General features: G+C 33.0%; 1 protein-coding gene across 3 annotated transcripts in view; it reads left to right on the top strand.

Annotated features, from left to right (window-relative positions):
* The window catches only part of LOC118193024 (uncharacterized), a 233779-nt gene that overhangs the window by 127485 nt on the left and 84495 nt on the right, over window positions 1–21799 (top strand). For all 3 annotated transcript variants that reach the window (XM_085824643.1, XM_085824654.1, XM_085824635.1), the window contains 5 exons: window positions 4636–4740; window positions 4837–4879; window positions 9684–9759; window positions 9869–9913; window positions 16968–17141. In XM_085824643.1, coding sequence (XP_085680769.1) covers window positions 4636–4740; window positions 4837–4879; window positions 9684–9759; window positions 9869–9913; window positions 16968–17141 — 443 coding nt within the window. The remainder of the gene's footprint in view (window positions 1–4635; window positions 4741–4836; window positions 4880–9683; window positions 9760–9868; window positions 9914–16967; window positions 17142–21799) is intronic.

Consider the following 21799-nt stretch of genomic DNA (forward strand, 5'->3'; position numbering starts at 1 on the left):
AGGATGTCAAACTCGCAGCCTGCATGCGGCCCACAACAAATATTCTTGCGGCCCGGCCAATATATCGGCAAATAATAATTTATAATAATAAAATAACATATCGATGAAGAAAAATATGAAATGTTTACTGCTAAGTAATTAACGATAATTTATTCAGTGTTGTTAGATTACTCACAGCGAGCTGACACACACACACTACTTAAATTACAAATGTGTGTGAGTAGCTTGCGTTCAGCTACCTTCGGCTGTTGGGAGACACGTGCACTCAGAACTTGTACGCATCTCCCGATAGCCGAATGTGGCCAAACTCATGGTCTCAGTTTTCCAATCGTAGTTTTGTACGATATATTGGTACATGCATGTGCATGCACTTTGCTTTATTATTAATTATTACATAACTCCTTCGAGATGGGTAGCGAAAATGCACGCTTATCGCTGAAGCCGGCAGTGTCTTACGCGAGCGTCTCTCCAGGGCCGGGGTCTTTTTTGCTACTAAGCCTAAATCCATGAAATTTCCGAAGTATCAACGCATTGTTTAATAATGCTCTATAGAGTATTTAAACGGCTTATGCTTTATAGATATTTATATATATATACTTTAATTACCTTATTTCTTGTTTAAATGCATATTTTACACATTTTATTTTAATTACTCACCATTTTATGAATTTTAACATTATACATCTGAAAACTAACTATATTATTTAAAATTCTCTTTTCGTATGAAAAATTTGAAAACAGGGATCTACACACAGTCCTACGTTACATTCCTTGAACTCGTAATAACTCATTTGCCGTTTTGGAGGATTTTTCCGGGAATGTGAACAAACGAAGCATCGTCGTCTCATTTTCTTATGTCTCTTCTGAACAAAGTTTTGGAAAATGTCTTTCAATTAATCTTTCAGAATCAATATCAGAATTTAAGAATCAATATCTGAAATATTTTGCATCATTTCTGCTATTTCATGCTCTGTTAAACATTTTCGACGCTTCGACATTGCAACGGTAAAAACAAAGAATTCACGTCTAACAAGATCTAATTATTTTCTAAAAACTGAACTGCAAACCGAAATACCCAACGCTTTAGAGTAAATAAAACTTCTCTACTTACAGTAAACAACTACCACGTGCGAATAAAGTGCGATTTAAAGAGACGTCATAAATCACGCCATTCGGAAACATTTATTTCCCTGTTTGTTTATATACAGCTCGTGCATTTAATACCTAATAAATAAATATCTCGTAATTGCTGTTGCCATCCACAAAAATCCAGATATTTATAGATGTTTCCAGTATATTCGAGAAATTAATTATAAAGCTTATAAAAGCCGAGAACAAACAACTCATCTCAGTAGTAGCTGTAGTTCCAGCAAACTGTGTGATTACTTAATGCTGTGATTGATTTGTAGTGATTTCGCTGTGAGATAGAATTAGTTTCTCTGTGTTGAATTGATTTTTGCTAAACGTTTGACATTTTGTGATATTGTTAGAATATTTTTGAAGAAATATTTCAGCATTTTGATTTATCTCTTCTGAAAAGAATAAATTTTTGTTAACCTTTTAACATTAACCGTGTTTATTCCAGCCCTTTGTATTCAGTATGTCTATATCAAAACCAAGTGGTAGTAAAATTAAACGAAAAATCGCTGACGAACATAGAATATTCCAAGTAAAATGGGAATTAGAATATTTTTGCTGTGAAATAAAAGATAAAATAATCTGCTTGATATGTAATAATACTATTAATGTACCAAAGTTATATAATATTAAACGTCATTATGAACAACACAAATTGAAATATAACAATTACGAAGGATTAATGAGAGAAGAAAAGTTGAAAGAGCTCAAGTTAGGAGTGAAAAAGCAACAGTCCATGTTTAGTAAAGTATTGCAAGAAAGTGAAGCGGCGGTGCATGCAAGCTACGTCTTATCCGAGTTGATAGCTAAACATTCGAAGCCTTTTACTGACGGTGATTTCATCAAGGAATGCCTAATGAAAGCTGGAGAAATTGTTTGTCCTGGAAATGTGAAGGCTTTTCAATCAATTTCATTGTCTCGAAATACAGTTGCGGAAAGAGTTACTGATTTAGTCGCGAATTTAAGTGATCAGATCAAAGCAAAATCATCTAGTTTCGAAAGTTTCTCCATTGCTTGTGACGAGAGCACGGACGTTAGTGGCAAAGCTCAATTAGCAGTGTTTCTTCGTTCTTGTGACAAGAATTTTAACATTTTTGAGGAATTACTGGAACTAATACCAATGCCTGGTACTACCACAGGAGAAGATATATTTACTTGTGTTTTTGGACTTCTGCAGAAATACAATCTACCTTTTGCAAAATTAAATTCTGTAGCTACAGATGGTGCTCCATCAGTGACCGGGAAAAACAAGGGCTTCGTAACATTACTAAGAAAAAAACTTAGTGAAATTCACAGTTCAAACATTCATCATATGCATTGTATTATACATCAAGAAGTTCTATGCATGAAAGTAATAAATATGGAGAATGTTTTGTCATATATAAAAAAAGTTATAAATTTTATAAGATCTCGAGGTTTAAATCAGCGTCAATTCACTGCTTTCTTAAGTGAGTTAGATAGTGAATATTCGGGTTTGTCCTACTATACCGAGGTATATTGTTATCTTGCTCCAAGATTCTCAAACAATTCTGGGATTTGAAAGAAGAAATATGTCAGTTTTTAAAAACGAAAAATCAAGACGCAAGTTTGTTTTACGATCCAATATGGATACAAGATTTTTCTTTCTTGGTTGATATAACCAAACACTTAACCGATTTAAATTTATCGTTACAAGGAAAAGATCATATCATTACGAACATGTTTGACATAATTAAAGCATTCAAATGTCAACTAGTTCTTTGGGAGAAACAACTTAAAAATGAAGATTTGACGCACTTCCCGACGTGCAGCATGAGCAAATCAAGTTTAGATGATACTTGTTCGTATCAAAAATACGCAGAAAAAATTGCAAATTTAACAACTGAATTTGAAACGAGGTTTAATGATTTTAGTTCCCTCGAAGACAAATTTTTTTTTTTGTTTTCTTCGATTTTCTTAATAAGTATTGACTCAGTACCCAGCCATATGCAAATGGAGGTGATCGAGATTCAATGCAACTCAAATTTGAAAGCAAAATTCATTGAAGTGGGCATGCCTGAATTTTACAAATATTTACCAGCCAGGTTTGAAAATACTCGAAAATTCGCATATGAAATTATTTCCATGTTTGGTAGCACTTATCGGTGCGAGCAGTTATTTTCAGTCATGAAAGGTAATAAGTCTCCTATTAGAAACCGTATTAATGATGCTCACCTTGGGTCAGCGTTGAAAGTTATCACTGCAAACAAAATTTCTCCCGAAATAGGAAAGATAATAACAGAGAAGAGATGTCAAGTATCAGGACGTAAACATTAAATTTTTCTTGTTCTTTTCTATATAAATATATATATATGTTTATTATTGTATTATTCGAAATAAATCTACGTTACTATGAATATTGATTTTTTTTTTTTTTTTTTTTTTTCCCACCTAAAATTAAACCTTGTTTGTTTGGCCCAAGTGTACCTATGAGTTTAACATCCCTGCTCTAGAGGGTGCGATGCCAAAATGTTGCTACAGAGCAGATGCTGGGAGTGGCTGAGTGGCTGGATTGGCTTAAACAAGAGCCAGATAAATGGCCTCTCTCTGAAGAATCAGAACTAGAAACTGATGAACTGAGTAGAGAATATGTTGCAATTTCCTAATATTGCAAGGTGGGAGGATGTTCAGGAACATTCACAAACTCAGTTAATACACAATAATTTAATATGTTCATTATAATGTAGATTTTTTGTGGCAACAGTGATGCTTTTATGTATTACTTTGAGCGTGATAACGCATGGAATGTTATTCTTTTTGTTGTGTTTAGAATGCTAAATAAAATAGTTCATTGTTAATTAAAAAGGTTTTCTCTGTGAAATATATTGCCATTCCTCCAAAGTTATTAAATAAGACAAATTGATTAATTTCAAACAGTTAGCATGAAAGGTTGCCATACTCTTGTTATTCAATTCCTAATATAAAAAAAAGTTTAGACATCGCTGCATGAATTATTACTGAAGCTGTCATGTATTGCTAAACATGCGGTGATGAAAGCAAAATATAATAAATAATGACTCCCAGGTCGGTGTCTGGGATATAAAATAGGTGAATGTTTGGGTTTGAGATTTATGCCAAGCAGATACTCAGCTACGGAACCAAATTATTAATCTCATAAATTTATGCTTACATTATTGTTTTTCCATAACGAGGTATTTTATTTAGTGCGTAAGTGAAATTAAGAATCGGAATTTTTAAGTGAAAATCTCTACATGTTTTATCATGGAAGGATAAATCAAATGCGCATGCGTAAAGTATTAAAAAAAAAAAAAAAAGTTAAAAAGTTTGTGGTTTTGAGTTCCGTATTTTAGATCATTCCGTATTTTGGACTTTGTATTGTAATAATAATAATAATAATAATAATAATAAATGATAATCAAGTTTATGGGACTCAAAATGTCTTGTAGCAAATGTTTTAAATGCGCAATTGTATAATAAAAGTAGATTATATGTATATATTAAGAGTTTGCTATTTTGCAGAGAAGGGCCAAAGGTGGTGAATTATTTGATAAAATTTGTGACACCTTGAACATAATGGAGAAAGATTATTTTGGATTGACGTATCGTGATCAAGAAGATGCAAGGGTATATTTTCATTAAGTTTTTTCCTCCCTCATATAAGCTGTTATTTTAGACTAAAGTAACATCTTTGCTAATTTCCTTTCTTCTTTATCTCTACAGAATTGGCTAAATTTTGATAAAAGGATTAGCAAGCAAATCAAAAGTAGGTTTTTTTACCCATATACACATATTAGAATAAAAAAATTTGTATAAAAGTGTATTTATTGTATACTTTATGACATCTGAAAAAGAGTTTTTTTTTTTTTTTTCGTTTAATTAAAACATTTTTGTGACCTGTTTTTGCGACTGAGTTGCCATTGCAAAAAAAGTTTTGATACATGTGTACTATCAGTCGTAAAAATACTATTCGATTGCATTTGGCCTATTTTTAAATACTAACAAATGAGGTAAAAAAATAATAATAATACATCTCTCTATAGCTGAGAATAGCAAATCACATGTATCAAGGTGCTCTATTTATAAAGAAATCAGACAGAAATTATGATTTAAGAAAATAATATCACATAATAAATTAAATTTGCTAAAACTCCAAATGACTTGCGTTATTCAGTAAGCTAAATGCTGACAGTAGCCATCATTGCTTTTCAAACACTTGATTTCCATATGAATTCCATTGGCTGTCGCCAAATATGTCTTTGATGGTAGTGTCTCTCATCGAATGTATGAGGATATACATCTCGTATGTATCTGGCAAGCTGGAGATAATGTATCCCTTGGTAAACAGATTTGCATGGGTGCCACAGACTTCTAGAGATATGTATTTGAAGATAAGCCTTTAGTCATAGCATTGTAAATGTAGAATGTGCTGCCATAGTACGAATGAACTCAGCCATCGAAAGGTGAATATGCAGCCAAAGTAGAAGTGTAACCTGCTGTGTGTTAATGAAGTGTGGGATGTTGAGTGTGGCTGTGGCCAAATATTGTGCTGTTAGTAGTGGGCTCTTGCATATGTGTGAAGATATGGGATGATGATTGGCAGACAACTCTTGCCATGCCAAAAACAATATTTTCTGTGCCAGGGTGTTTGATCTGGCTATATATCTTAGAACAGGCCATTTGAGATGTCTGTTGTTTCAGACACTGGGACATTGAAGTAGTTGTGACCATGTGTGTCCACTCTATTCATCCATCTTTGACCTATTAATTTCATGATTTGTTGAATTTTGACCAACGCGAATTAACAGTTGGGTTATGCTGTGCTATTATTCTGCTGTAATGGTGTCCGAACATTGTGGTCAAAAACATCGCAGAGAAAGCAATGTAAGGGATGAAAACATCTTGGAAGAAAAGAAAGCAAAGAGAAAACATCACAGTTCTAAAACATTGTAGTACAAAATATTGCTGTCGAAAATAAAGCTGTTGAAAAACTTCGTAGTTTAATAACAGCATCATCTAAAATATCGTGCGTCTTTTGGGCTTTAAAAGCTGTAAATGCATATTCACATAATGATCTTCCTTTTTCTAATCTTTTTTGGACTTTATTTTTCATGAAAAATTAGCAGTAAAACTTTATAAAAAATTATTAATTTATAAATGATATTTTCTATTTAACTATGTAAGTTACATTAATTTTTTACTCATTTTCAGTTTTTAAATGCGTAAGTTTCCTTCTTACTGCTTCATCAAAAATTATTAGTTAATTCAAAAATATGAAATATAAAAGTAAAAATATGTCTCTTTCCTTCTTGTACTCACAAATCATTATGCGAATATGCCTTTACAACTTTTAAAGCCTGGAAAACGCATGTCTGCGACATCATCATGCGATGATTTGTTAAGTGCTTTATTTTTTACCACGATATTTTTTAACGGCTATGTTTTTTAAACTGTGAAATTTTTTAACCGCTTTCTTTTGGGAGAGAATTTTTTATCACAATGTTTTCTCTTTATTTTCTCCCATGATGTTTTGTACAATGATGTTCTTTCCTTGCACTGTTTGCTCCGTGATGTTTTTGTCTGCGATGTTTTTGGCTGTAACCTCCTATAATCATATGTGGGCACATGTTACTATATATTCCGTCTTCTTATTTGAAGCATATTGTTTACTTCTGATTAAAAAAAAACAAGGAAGAAATCTGCCACTGATATAGAAAACCTAGTGGTGTTATAAGCACTAATTTGCATAAATGCACAGCATTGGTAGTCCATTTTAGATTCTATTAGTTATCTGCAGATTTCACATTGATTAGTTGGTTCTTTCATAGTGTTGGAAATGTAATGGTTAGCAGTATATATGTGTGTGTATGTAAGATAAAAATCTGTAAATAAAAATTCTGTCTTTAATTTCAAGTAGTGTCTTATCTGTTCCCTTTGATTTGGATATATTCTCGTTCTGTCCTAAAAATAGTAATTTCTTATAATCAAATTTTCTAAACTGTGTCGTTTCAAAATTAGTCCATGTCACACACGATTCTTGCATGATGCTAATGATAAGTGCCTGCATCATTAGCATCATGCAAGAACTACTTGGAATTAAAGCTAGAATTTTTATTTACGTATTTTTACACTTATTATATACTGTTAACCATTACATGTCCTTCAGTCAATAATCATTTCAAGTTTGAGAGCCAAGAATTTAGCCAGCGGGGCAAATCTGACCTAAAACTAAATCATTCCGAATTAGAATTTCATCTTGGAGATATTGCGTTCACTTTGTATTTCTCTCTCTAGCTAGATCACTACTTTTCTTAACAGCAGCATTTTAAAGATGTCAAATTCATTCCAGAAGAGGCATGCTTAGTGCCAGCTTATCAATGATGCATCAAAATCAAAGGGTTCATCTGCAGTAATACAGTTGGTTTGTCAAGAAATAAAACTGCTGAATTTAGCTATGACTGCAACTACTATTTATGCTTTACATTTTAACATCCAAATTATTCTGTATGTGGATGGGAAGGGAGACTTTTAGGTATAAGCAGTGGTTTCCAAACGTTTTTGGATTGTGACCCATTTTAAATGCATCGGCCATATTGCGACCCCAAATATGTTCGAACCTCTGTTCTGTTATGCAGTTTTTCTGCAACTTTACAACCCCAAAAATCTTTTTCACAACCTCTAGTTTGAAAACCACTGATTATATATAGTACAGTACACTCCCGATTATCTGTAGAATTGGGTGGCGCGGCCGCCACAGGTAACAAAAATCGCAATTAATCCGAAAAAAGCTAAAAACGGGTATAGCAAAAACGAAAACAGTCATTCAAACTTTGAAAAATTGTTTTATGTATAATAAAATATAAAATAAAGAGCAGGAAATGTTTAAATAACGCTTAATATTTTAGTATATCACTCAAAACTAACCTATAATGCATTTTGTTAATGAAAATGGAAAAGTGCTTTGTACTTACGAGAGGCGTCAAGGATACACAGAAAAATTAATACACATGTACTGTTTTAATACTTTAATGTATTATGTAATTACAAAAGCATAACTGTAAAACTACACCTTTTTGGAGAAATCAGTCATTTGTGTTTGCTTCTTGCTTTGGAAGCATTTTCTCTTGATCCGAGATTGCATTTTTCGTAGCATAACTTTCTTGTTCTTCCAAATAGCACAGCAGTCCGTCGACTTGTTGCAAAACCGCTTCGTGAGTCTTCCGCATCTGCACAGTCAGCTCTTCTTCGCTGTCCTTCATTCTCGGTCTCTCCCTTTGCTTTCTTCACAATTTCGACATCTGTCAAGCGTTCGAAGCCAGGTTCGTTGACGTCACACTCCAATCACTAGTTAATGTTTTCAGCATCGACGCTCTCACCTCTCGGAACTGTTTTCACCATATCGGCAAGAGTTGTCATCGGCGTGTCTACATCTTCATTCACTTATATTCCATCTAGTTGTGAAGATTCACTACTCAAAGGGGTTAGGTTGTTGTTGGCTTCAACATTGGGCATGAGTTTTCTCCATGATTTTATGAGGGTTGACGGTTTCACTGAGTCCCATGCAGATGCAATATCATAGATGCTGTCCAAGATTGTGTATTGTTTCCAAAACTCTTTCAGATCATAATCTTCTTCAATTTTAGTCATTAGCAGCTTGGTTCGGTATGTTCTCTTCATTGTTGCAATGACTCCTTGGTCCACGGGTTGGATTAGCGCATTAACGTTTGGGGGGAGAAACTTAGCAAAAATTTGTCCATCAGAAGACATCAGCACGCTTGTTGCTGGGTGAGAAGGTGCGTTGTCAATCAATAGCACAGTTTTTTCAGGTATGTTTTCCGATTTCAGATGTTTCCGCACTTGAAGAACAAAGATTTTTTTCGAACCATTCTTAAAAAATGTTTCGGTTCATCCATCCTCTTTTTTATTTATTTATTTTTTATTTTCTATCCTTGTGACTTTGAAAGATCTCGTTTTTTTTTTTTACTTTCCAATGACAATAAGTCTAATTTTTTGTCCACCCGTAGCGTTACTGCAAGACATGATATTGATTCTTTCCTTGCCGCTTTTATGACCCGTCACTTTACTTTCACTTTCAAATGCTAAAGTGCGAGTGGGAAGACGTGTCCACAAAAGTCCCGATTCGTCGGAATTGTAAATTTGTTCAAAAGATAGCTCTTCTTTTAAAACAACAGCTGCTTGTTGGTCACCACTAAGTTTCTCCCCATGAAGTCCAATTTCTTGAATTTCAAGATTAAGACGAGAGAGGGCGGTGGAGCGGGCACTGCAAGGGTGAGTAAGAAATCACTTACTCATCAGAGGGAAAGGTTCCGAGAAGGCCTGGGATATTTTGGCATAAATAAGCACGATGTTAGCTAATTTAACGTTTCGCTCGGTTTTATAAACATTTTTATTTTCTTTGCTTTACGCTTGTAAAAAAAAAAAAAAAAGAAAAAGAAAAAAAGAAAGAAAACTTTGCACCAGGCGCGGATGATCGGTAGTCTACTGTATAAATATTATTATTTGAAAGTGAAACATTGAAACAATTTATGATGCAAAATTTTCTCTTTTAGATGCCCCATGGGTTTTCTGTTTTGAAGTCAAATTTTATCCTCCTGATCCTGCTCAATTACAAGAAGACATTACTAGGTTTGCTGTGCTATTTTGAATGTGCTGTATTTTTTAACTTTCAATAGTTTCTTTAATTTTCTGAAGTGTGTTATACAAATAAAGTATTTCTTTAAAATTTTAAAAATAGGTACCAGCTGTGTTTGCAGATAAGGAATGACATTCTCTGTGGAAAGTAAGTATATTTTATTATTTTCATTTTGTAAAATCTTGTAAATGTCTTTATTTAATTATTATTTTTTTAAAATGATTTACAGAAAACTTAGTGGTGTGTTTATTGGTACTTTTCTGGTAAAGTACAAATCTTGTTTTCAAGAAAAATGCATCTTTTTTATCTGCCTTTTCTTACTTATTAGTTAAGCCATTAGAATATTTTAGAAGTTTGAGGATGTAACAGTGTTAATATGTTTGTTGTAATCTGAGATCTTAATATTTAAATAAATTCTTCTTTTCAATTCATAATTTGTTTTTTGTGGGGGAGGATGCTTTTGTTCCATCTAGTTGTTATCTACTCGTGTATGGAAGTAGCGAAGCTAATGCAGAAAAACTGAACTTAAAATTTAATAGAGTAATTGATTTAGATATTACTATATTTTATGCATTTGTATTGTAGCCGTATCTGATTTATTTATACCTCTACTATAGTGGTAGTCAAATGTTTCTTTTATTATTGTATTACGAGCACTGCCCCTAAATAAATAACATTTGTTGCAGAAGAGTTTAAGTCACCAAGTTTGGTGACAAAAATTAGTCGCCAAAACCATTGCTCGCTTGGCGATATCTCGGGCAGAGCATCGTCTCTTTAGATTTTCACGTTACATTATGCAGAAAAAAATAAAACAATTTCACATATAATTTCACTCAGATTATATATATATATATATATATATATATATAGACAAAATTGGTAACACTATTCTTTGTGGCTTTATAAGAAATTGTGCTTTATTTTGCAATTTTGTCCATTTTGAAATGGCTTGGTGTGATAGCCATAGTGATTGAACTAAAATAATTACTTGTAAGTTGTTAGATTATTCTTTTTGTGGCCGTGAACTTTCAGGTAATAACAGTATAGTAATGTCATTGTATGCCATTGTAAATATTATTTCCTAGTAGTAATACAAAAACTGATGAAAATAATTCGCACATTGAAGATAAATTGGATATGACTGAAATTTACAAAAACCATCTGGAAAAGTCTTTAGGTGAAGCAGATTATTACCATTTGATCTCTCAACTAATGTTCAACATAGTTAAATAAAAAATGTTTGTAAACTTTCGAGGTCGATTAACACAGGCAAGTTCAATTAAAATGCATTAAATTGCAAGACATTCAAAAGTGTCATCTTGCAGAATATTAAAGTGGAGTACTTTCTATCAAATGGTTGCATTTGAGTCACATTTTTTCCTCTTTTCCATTCCTTCCTTTTTTTTTTTTTTTTTTTTTTGACGGAGACAATTTGGAGTAGTTTATTTAAAATTTTAATATTGAAATTGACCTCCTATTGACCATTAAAACATAGTTTTTCTTACATCCACCCCTTTCAAAAGGATGGTTGTCTTCAATGACCTGCTTATATTTTTCTTTTTATAATATAGAGCACATAATGTAATTGTAATTCAAATAATTGCACATACATAACTCATAAATAACCTAAAGGTAACATTATATAAGTATATAAATAAATTTTTTTATTTGTGTTTTATTTATTTATTTATATTTTTTAATTATTATTATTATTTGTAATTTTATGACTATGATGTTTTCTGAAACAAAATTTCAGATTCTAATTTCACAAATGTTTGATTCATAGTAGTGCGATGGCTGCTCTTGATGTATTGAATCAGTTTTTTTTTAATATTTATCATAGTATTGCTTAATTTTATTCTTGAATTGCCTCATTCAAAAATATTTAACTGTTTTTGTTTTCCATAGTAAGTTATTGATTTGACAGAAACCTACTTCCACTAGGTAAGGAGAGGGAAGAGTTTATGATGTTCGTCTGGTTACAACTTTTATTTTGAAATATTTCTCTCAAATTACTTTTAAATTCTAACATTTAGTTTACCCATGTGTTTTGAGTGACAGTTGTGCTTGATCATCCTGCATTGTTAGCCTACAAGAAGAACTATTCTGATGGAGAGCAAATAATGAAAAATAGCCTTGCCCAAAATGTCAGAGACATAAACATGAGAAATCTGGTTGATAAAACAGCTTTATCTCAAAACACTGTTATGCATCCTACAGATGATATGGGCCAGAATGTTCGCACACAAATTGTCTCTAGTATTGCAAATTCTTTTCATTAACTTTGGATGAAAGCTTTGACATCACAAACAATGCACAGTTAAGTGCATACTTTTGCGTTACACGAATGATAATTTTGATATTGTGGAAGAAGAATATTTGCTCCAAGTAATTTTAACTACAGGTGAGGACATTTGTTAACAAACTTAAAATGTAATTGAAATAAACAAAGAGTAGAGTGGACAAAATTAAATAATTTTTTCACAGATGGAACTTCTTCCATGGTTGGTAGGATAAAAGGTTTTGTTACATACTAGGGAAATCAAGTTTTTAAAGAGCATCATATTATCCATCAAAGATCTCTTTATGCAAAGGACTTAAACCTGTTTCCTTTTGTTGACTGGTAACACATTGTGTCAACAAAAGGCGAGCTTGAGCTCAGAACCATTGACTATTTCATGAGGTTTTCCAGGAACAAATTGAAGAGGAGGGCAAGTTACTCCTTCATTGTAGTGTGCGTTGTCTTTCCAAAGGAAGTTTGCACTCGCGAGATTTTGTAATTTGCAGGAGTGTGTTTTAAAAGTATCTAGAATAAAATAGTGAACTGCCCAGTGAGTGCTTGCTACTCAGAAATAAAGATTGGTTCTGGGATTTAATTTTTCTACCTGTGTTGGTCATATACCCCCCCTTTTGTGTGTGTGTGTGTGTGTGTGTCAACAAACTTTTGCTTTGATGAAAAAAGATTTAACACATTTGTCATTAATGCAGGAGCTATTTATCAAAGTCAAAATGCTCGGAACTATCGAATTTTCAAATCCATTTTATAGGATTCATTCAAAGCTACAAGATAATTTTAAAAAATGATCTTTTCACTAATCCTTTTCCATTGTTTTCAAGACCTGAAATCAGAATCAAAATTATTGACCTACAGTATAATATTACGCAGTAAAGCAAATATATGGAACTTATTTCAAATGCAGATCCAAATTATACTGAATTTCGTTTAGTTTCTACAATAAGCAATTTTCCAAATTTACATGATTTGAATATATAACAAATGTTTTCTATTATGAACATAGTAAAATCAAATATCATTCAAGATTAACGGATATGCACCTGAAACACCTAATGTAGTGTCTTCAAGAACTAAACCTGATATAGATGACTTAAACTATAAATTCAAAAGCCACATTATTTAAGTACTGACCGTTTAATAATTGTTCAGAATTAAATGTTCCAAGTTATTCATTTTTATTTTATACATAACTTGATTGAATTTTAACAATGTTTATTAACAATAAAAACTAAGTTTGTAATTAATTTTATTTATTATATTGTTACGAAATGTACAGTCACAGTAAGATAGCTTATCTGCAAAGCAGTTTGTTTACTTTATTAAACATTTCTTTCAATGCGCGCATGCGTAAAGCATACATTACGCATTATCGAAATTAGAAAATTGTAACCAGAAAACTATTTAATGTGTATTTGTGATATTTATAATGACGAGGAATTTGATTTAAATCATATCAAAGACGGAGTACATCGAGATGAAATACTACATTTAGTAAGGAATTATAAGCCAAATAAAATAAAAACATCTGCCCTGAAGATAAGGACCAACAGAAATACAAATAATACAAATACAAAAGTATAAAAATGTATAAAGAAATCATTTACAATGTTTAAAATAAAAGTCAACAAAATCGTTGAAAACTCGGTAAGCCAAAGCGGAAGAAGATACAAGATCATAACATTTCGGCGACCAATGTATTCCAATTAATTTTAATCTGAACTACAATAGATTTCTTTCAATAGATTCTGACAGATCAACTTCCAGTTCATTGCGCGCCACGACGTCTTCCCACAAAGCAGCGTGAAATTGATAAACAGATTTCGGAATGGTTAGAGAAACAAAGGATATGCCTTTATCCATTTTTTGCAGCAATTCCACTTTTTTTTTTATGTACATCGAAACATGCTTTCACTTGTAGATCCTATGGCAGCTACAGAATAGGAAATTCTTTTTGACATAATTGAAAGTTCAAGCTTACTTTTATGAAATTGCTCTAACAGTCTGCAAAAAATAATAAGCCAGATCCAATTCAAAGATTAAGGAACAACACAATCTGCAACATTAACTGAAATAGATAATTTTAGGTAAGCTTATACCATCTGCTATACACTAAACGCGCATGCGCAAATGTATTATGCGCATGCATAAAGGTTTTATGCACATGCGCAGAAAGTTTGTAGCTTTGAGGTCCGGATTATAGATCATTCCGGATTAAAGACTTTTGACTGTACCATGGACGGATGGATAACCTTCTGGAATGAATTCTTACCGGTTTAGTCCAGAATGTTCTCGAACACAATCCGAAAACTATATAAAACCTGCTGCTCCATAGTCAGTTGTGTGCCTTATCTAGCGAGCTGATAGTCAGTCATTGAGCGAGTTTCTCGAAGTCCAGCGCTGAGTTGGTCATCGAGTGCATCAAAGAGGCTCTTAGTGCATCGTCGAGAGAGTGTGTTAAGCTCCGGGAAAGACTGAATCGAAGAGTCGGGAGCTGTGTTCTGTGTGTCGTCAAGTGCATCGGGAGTTGTAGCGTGGAGAGTCTCGAGAGTATGAGGAGTTCTGAGAACGACTGAGCAGAGTCGGGAGCTGTACTCTGGTGCTTTGCAGTGAAGCTGTCTTCACCGTTATTGCCTGACAGTGTGAAGGCTGTGTCGCTGATTATTCCAGCATGTTTATTGTAGTTCGTCAATGACTGTAACGTGATTTTGGAGCTGTCCTAATTAGTACTGGCTAAATAAAGTGTGTTTCGATATTTCATCAAGTAGTGTCGTCGTTATTCACTCCAAATCCATATGAACCCCGTACGAACTGGTGTGAGGGAAAAAAGTAACAATATTCTTAAATCTCCACCTTTCTGATGTGCATGGGAGCTTGCATGTACTATATGCATAAAAATCCCATATCAGCCTATAAATAACATTTTTTCACCTTTTTATAATATATTGGAAAATTTGGAACTGAACACATGATTTTTTACCCTTAAACCACTCTTGGGATTTCTGCCTTAAAATTGGAGTGGAACTGCACTAAAAAGGATATTAATGTCGATGTAAATATTCCAAAATCTTATTTTAAAAAAAACATTCAAAACTAAAATGATTGTTCAATGGAACCGTGATTATATCTCTTCTGATAAGGGATCTGTTACAACTAGTTTTGAAACCCCAACTATTTTTGAAAGACTGAAAAAGTAAGGACTTGTTGTTCATTTTTAAAGTTATGCAATTTTTGCCTGGACAGGGTAAATTTAAAGTTTATCTTGAACGGTTTAAGCTGACGTCTTCCAATTTGTGTTATTGAAATCTTAGCGTTCAGGAAAGTGTTTTCCACCTGCTTTTTGACTGTCCATTGCTTGATAAAGCAAGAAATATATTGAAGTGCAGATTAAAATTAATTGGAATTCATTGGCCGCCGAAATGTTATGATCCACTTCGGCCTACCGAGCTTTCAACGATTTTGTTGACTTTTATTTTAAACATTGTAAATGATTTCTTTATACATTTTTATATTTTTGTAGTTATTTATTTTATTTTATTGTTATTGAAATCTTAGCGTTCAGGAAAGTGTTTTCCACCTGCTTTTTGACTGTCCATTGCTTGATAAAGCAAGAAATATATTGAAGTGCAGATTAAAATTAATTGGAATTCATTGGCCGCCGAAATGTTATGATCCACTTCGGCCTACTGAGCTTTCAACGATTTTGTTGACTTTTATTTTAAACATTGTAAATGATTTCTTTATACATTTTTATATTTTTGTAGTTATTTATTTTATTTTATTTCCCCCCCCTTCCGTTGTGTATGATTTCATTGTATTACTGAAAATTGATGTTATTACTTACAGTTTTGCCTTTTTTACTTTCGATTTGTAAAACTTGTGGGATATTTTGTGGTGCACGAGGATTTCTTTTTCTTTAAATAATAATAATTAAAAAAAACCTGTATATTAGTGAAGTGCAACTACACCCATAATACCAATGTTGAAATTCCAATGTCCTGCTCACTTCTACCTGTACCTATTGTTACAGTTTGCTCTTTCCCTATTCCTACAGCTACTTCTTCAGTTTTGTCCTTATTAATGGACCGATGGCTGGTGCATCTCTTTTATGAACATTTGTAAGCATTAAAGATCTGCCTTAAATCTGTGATGTTTTCTTAGTACTGTAATCTTCTCGACTACATATAAATAATAGTTTCATGAGTCATGTAAAATCTTGCGTAAGAAAGGTTGAGTAACATTGAATAAAAGGAGTAGCATTTTTTTAACTCATTTTGGGGTCTGCCTTAAATCTGTCATGTTTTCTTAGCTCTGTGATCTTTTCGGGTACATATAATAGTTCATGAGTCATGTAAAATCTTGCATAAGAAAGGTTGAGTAACATTGAATAAAAGGAGTAGCAATCTTTTGACTCATTTTGGAGAGTTTTCAATCACAGCAGTCTTGATAAGTTAACTTTATCCATTAGACTATCTATACAGAAGTCTAAAATCATCTGGAATCTTGAATGAATCTCTTACTCAGGGCTCACTGTAGTTAGCCATTTTTTAAATATTTCAACAAGGTGGTTAATTTAGAAAACTGTAGTGGTTTATAGACATATATAATTGTAGTTTAAATGGCAACATTATTTATTGATTCTTGGATGGAATGTGCATTTTGGATGTGAAAGACTGGTTGTTAATTTATAGGACAGCTGAGTCTGAGACAAGGCAAAATTTTAAGCTCTTTTATTATCCTGTTAATGCAGTGTATATTTACAAAAAAGCATTATGTGTAACTTTAATATCAAATGTAGGTAGTGTTTTTTCAAATGCAAGCATTGAAAATAGATAAGCAAATGCAAAAGCGAGTATGTTGAAAACATTTACTCTTTTCTGTTTTATTTAATTACTGTTTTTGTTTTAGATTGCCATGTTCATTTGTAACCCATGCTCTGCTAGGATCCTATTTAGTACAATCTGAACTCGGTGATTATGATCCCGAAGAACACGGAAGTAACTATTTATCTGAATTCCGGTTTGCTCCCAATCAGACACCTGAATTAGAAGAGAAAGTTGTGGAGCTACATAAGCAGCACAAGTAATTTGTGCATTTTCCTCTCTTTTGTTCTCTGTGATAATACTTATTAATAAGTTTGTAATGCAATAAATAATGTTTAATATTGATATGAATTGGTTTATAATCCAGTTTGCAGTTGTTCTAGACATTGTGAGTACTGTAAATTAAAATAATGTTTTAATACGCAAAACAGATGGCTTAAAATATTGATGCAATACTCTGGATTATACAGCAGGTCCACAGAAAACCTTACCTGATCTGTAATGTCACACTCCTAGTCAAGGCTGCATACTTTCAATTGCAAAAATACACTCACGTTTGTGAAAATTGCAACACCAAGAAGGAATCGTCATAATTGAATGCAATTTAATACACAGTTGAGTGGTGGTGGTACAAATAAATGATTAAATGTTCAAAGCAAACAAACAAGAACAAGAGATCAGAATCAGTATTTTGTGTGGCCACCACGCGCCGCAATAAGTGCTGCTACACGACGTGGCATGGAGTCAAACAAAGTTTGAATGTCTGACTGAGGAAGAGCATTCCATATCGTTTGTACGCGTACCCAAAGTTCGTCTGCAGACGCAACAGGACGAGGATCACGAGCAAGACGCCGACCAGTGACATCCCACACATGTTCATTTGGCGACATATCCGGGGAACACGCAGGCGAAGGAAGAAGCTGTACCTGCTGCGCTGCAAAGAAGGATTTAACAATCCGAGCAGTATGAGGGCGGGCATTGTCCTGTTGAAATACAGCGCCTGGCAAGCTTTGAAGGAAGGGAACAGCTTCGGGCTGTAGAACTTCACGGATATACCGGTTGCTGTTCAGATTGCCCACAATTCGTAGCAATTGAGATCGTCTATGATATGCTATGGCGCCCCAGACCATAACTCCGGGTGTTCGTCCACTGTGGCGTTCGATAATGCACTCCGGAAGGTGGCGTTCACCGACATAGCGTCTGACACGAATGCGGCCATCATGGTACCACAAATTAAAGCGGGATTCGTCAGAAAACACGACATGCTGCCAATCAGCACGCCAGTCTCTATGCTGATTGGCCCATTGTAGCCGCAGGCGGCGATGGTCGTGCGTTAGGGGGATCCTGTATAAAGGAGTCCGTGCGCGCAGTCCACACTGCAGCAGACGTCTACGAATTGATGAAGCACACAATGAAACACCTGTAGCTATTGACCACAGTGCTGCCAATTGTCTAGAGGAAGCTGTACGGTCCGTCCGCGCCATGCGGACCAGGTGTCTATCATCGCGAGCTGACGTCACATTTCGGGGTCCACTCCCGGATTTCCGAGTTGTCCGACACTCGTCCGTCCACTGCTTCCAAACGCGCATCACTGTGCTGCTGTTACGCTGCACACGAGAGGCTACTGCACGATACGACAATCCAGCTTCACGAAGGCCGATGATTCTCCCTCGTTCAAACTCTGTAAGTTGTTCAAATCTCGCTCTCTTTCGTCGACGAGGCGTAAGTACAGATTGAGTTAACGTTTACCACTAGCAGATAACCACCGATAACCATACACGCCTCGCTACAGCCGTCTATTTATTCGGATCCATCAGCCGTTCAGAGGGCGCTGCTCAGCATACGCATGCGCTACGGATTTGCAATTCTAATCATTTGCATATCATGCGCTACTTTGCATTTCCTGAAAATTTCAGCTCACTCGCGTAAGTCCTTCATGGTGTTGCAATTTTCACAAACGTGAGTGTATTTTAAAAAATAACATGTCATGTTTTCATGTTTGAGTGTCATGTTTGAGTCATGTTTTCTTATATCTGTAATAAATTCTGTAAATATCTTGATTATTAGAACATGGCTGTGTAGATACATAAGATTACATTCACAGAATAATATCTGACAGAATATTGTATAGCTTGATTTTCAGACAGCTTATATAGTGGAGTGGCAAAATGAGTAGTAGCAAGTGAAGTGGAAAAAAGAGTAAGTTAAGGAAAATAGAACTTTTTTTAATATGATTGAATAAGAGCTGTCTGCATTGCAGCAGGATTACATAAGAAAGTATGAAATGGATTAATTTAGAAAAGGTTCAGTTCAGGAAAATTTATTATAAATTATTCCTACTTTTAGAATAGAAGGAAAACATATACAAATTAAAATACAAAAAATATATATAATTCATCATTTGTATGTTTTTTCATAGTTTGTATATGAAAAAACATATACAAATGATGAATTACGCAACATTGCTAATTTAAATTATAATTTTGATTTATGTATTTATTATCTTGCGTATTTCTTCAATGAGAAAAAGGTTTGGCCACAGATTAAAAAACACATTAGAGCATTAGTGAGTGAAGATAAATATAATTTTAAAAAGCATTCGTGAAATTTTGATCTGAGTAATTTTTAAATAACAAAATTTTGTATCTGACACTTTTGATAATAAATGCAAACTTTAGAGTTTTAGTGAAATGTTCAGTAGAATTTAAAAAGTTTGAGTTCATTTTTCTCTCAAAATATTATGTAAGAAAGGCCTATGCTAAATTTTGCAAGAAATAATTATAAAATTTCTCATTTCCTGGATCTCATTTCACTGAATGTTGTTTGAATACCACGTATGATTATTAGTCTTTTTTTGAAAGTATTATATAAAAACTGTTGTATTCAATATAAAACCAAAAAATTTGCTTTACATATTCATGAAATTCTATTAAAATTAATAATTTACTCATTATAAAGAAATCCAGATATTGTAAATCAATGTAAAATGGGCTTTAGCAATTAATAAACATAACAGTAAGAAAATATAATTTAAAAAATTCTGAAAGGTTTCAGATTTTAAATTACATCTAGAGGGGCATTTTTTTTACATTTTGTGTGTTACCTTTACTTATTAAATATCATGTTCTTCGTACTTAAACCATAAAATTCAGTTCAAGAACAATATCGCAAAATTATTTTAACATGAGCACATCTTTAGAATTTCCGATACACAGTCTTGCACGCTGGAGATAAAAATTTTTCTTCTGTACGACGTTGCCATTGCTCGCTTTGAAATCCTTGAGTTTGTTAATTAAAAATTGTTTAAAAGGCTGATAAAATATGAAATAGATAATAAAAAAAATGCCAAATTAGGGCTTCCAGATGCCCATATTCGGTGGAGGATTATGTTATTCAAAATTTGAGGGCTCTAGGTATTATTTTATGTCAATGCGAGAAACATACGTACACTTATGCAGATTCTTCATTATTTAATTTCTTTAAATATAATACAGGGCGATAATATTTGATAACAACAATTTGAAAAGTGAAACAATGCAAAATGCCAAACCGAAATTAATAGTCCTTCTGGTCAAATTGCTGCTATGGACTAATAACAAAATAAATGTTGATCAAAAATAGGCAAATTCTCACCAGCAAATCAGCATAACTACTTGCTGGTGACTGAGATGCTTAAATACAATAACACATAAAAACTTCCATTCCTTGTAGAAGGTAATTAGTTTTTAGCATTGTAGAGATATATCAAAGTTATTAAGTATGCAATATAAACATAAAAATAAATACTGTGGTTATAGAGATAAAGGAGCATGCCTTGCTCCGTTGTTGCGGATAAATAAGATAACCCAAAGAAGTATTTTTTAGAAGTGCAGAGAGAACAGGACCACTGTCGAGAGGTGCACATTTGAAGAACAATTTTTAATTTGTTATAATGTCTGATTAAAGTTCTTGATTAATATAGTGATAATATTTAATGTGATATGAACAAATAAGATCTGCATCTATTCCATAATAGACAAAAATTCAAATGTATAAAATTTAGACTAAAAACTTGTATGTTTAAGTTGCATCTTGCAAATTTAGAAAAAAAAAAAAAAATTACATTACCTCAAAATAATAACATGGACCTTGTAAGCATTTATATTTTTATTAGTTGAAAAATTAATAAATTTCTTGTTCATTATGATAATAGAATATTTTAAATTAATAAATTAAAAATTATATTAAACAAATACCGTATTTGACAGCATATAAGACACACTTTTTTTCCTAAATTTGGTCTCAAAAAAAGTTATCTGCGTCTTATACGTGAAGGACACAGGTTAACTTTCAATACTGAATGCTGTTTTTAGCCTGGATAAAGGTAACTTGATACATAACATAACTTTTCCTACATCTACATGTGTGTGGCCTTCTAAATAAGGATGCATCTTATATGCCAGTGTGTCTTATATACTGTCAAATATGGTGCTGAGTTATAATGCTTTTAAATTGTAACAATATTTCACTTCACTCTCTTATTTTTACCTCTCTTTCTCTCTTTTTTTAACTTCCTGAATTAATTTTAAAGACCATATGTAATGTGTTCACCCCATAATTCTTATTTTTAACCCTAAAAACGAATGTGTTTCTCTTCACTCAAAGACATTTAATTGATTAACATGATGCTTTTGATCGAAATTCGAAGCAAATGAGTTTCGTATGCAATACTTTGGATTTAAATTCAAAGCCAATAAATTTTTCACACAGCACTTCACTGAAACGATCACTGGCCTTGGCTCTAGTGCTGAATCACAAATTATTTCGAGAACGCTTTTTCTTTTCTAAAGTAAGTTTCATTAGAGTTTTACGTGGCAGGTAAACATTCTAGTCAACTTAGTATACTGTAATAAATTCTGCAAATATCTTGATGACTAG

Source organism: Stegodyphus dumicola, chromosome 1, assembly GCF_044657685.1.
Source record: "Stegodyphus dumicola isolate Sdum_Otavi_A_Nest chromosome 1, ASM4465768v1".
NCBI classification, from domain to species: Eukaryota; Metazoa; Arthropoda; class Arachnida; order Araneae; family Eresidae; genus Stegodyphus; species Stegodyphus dumicola.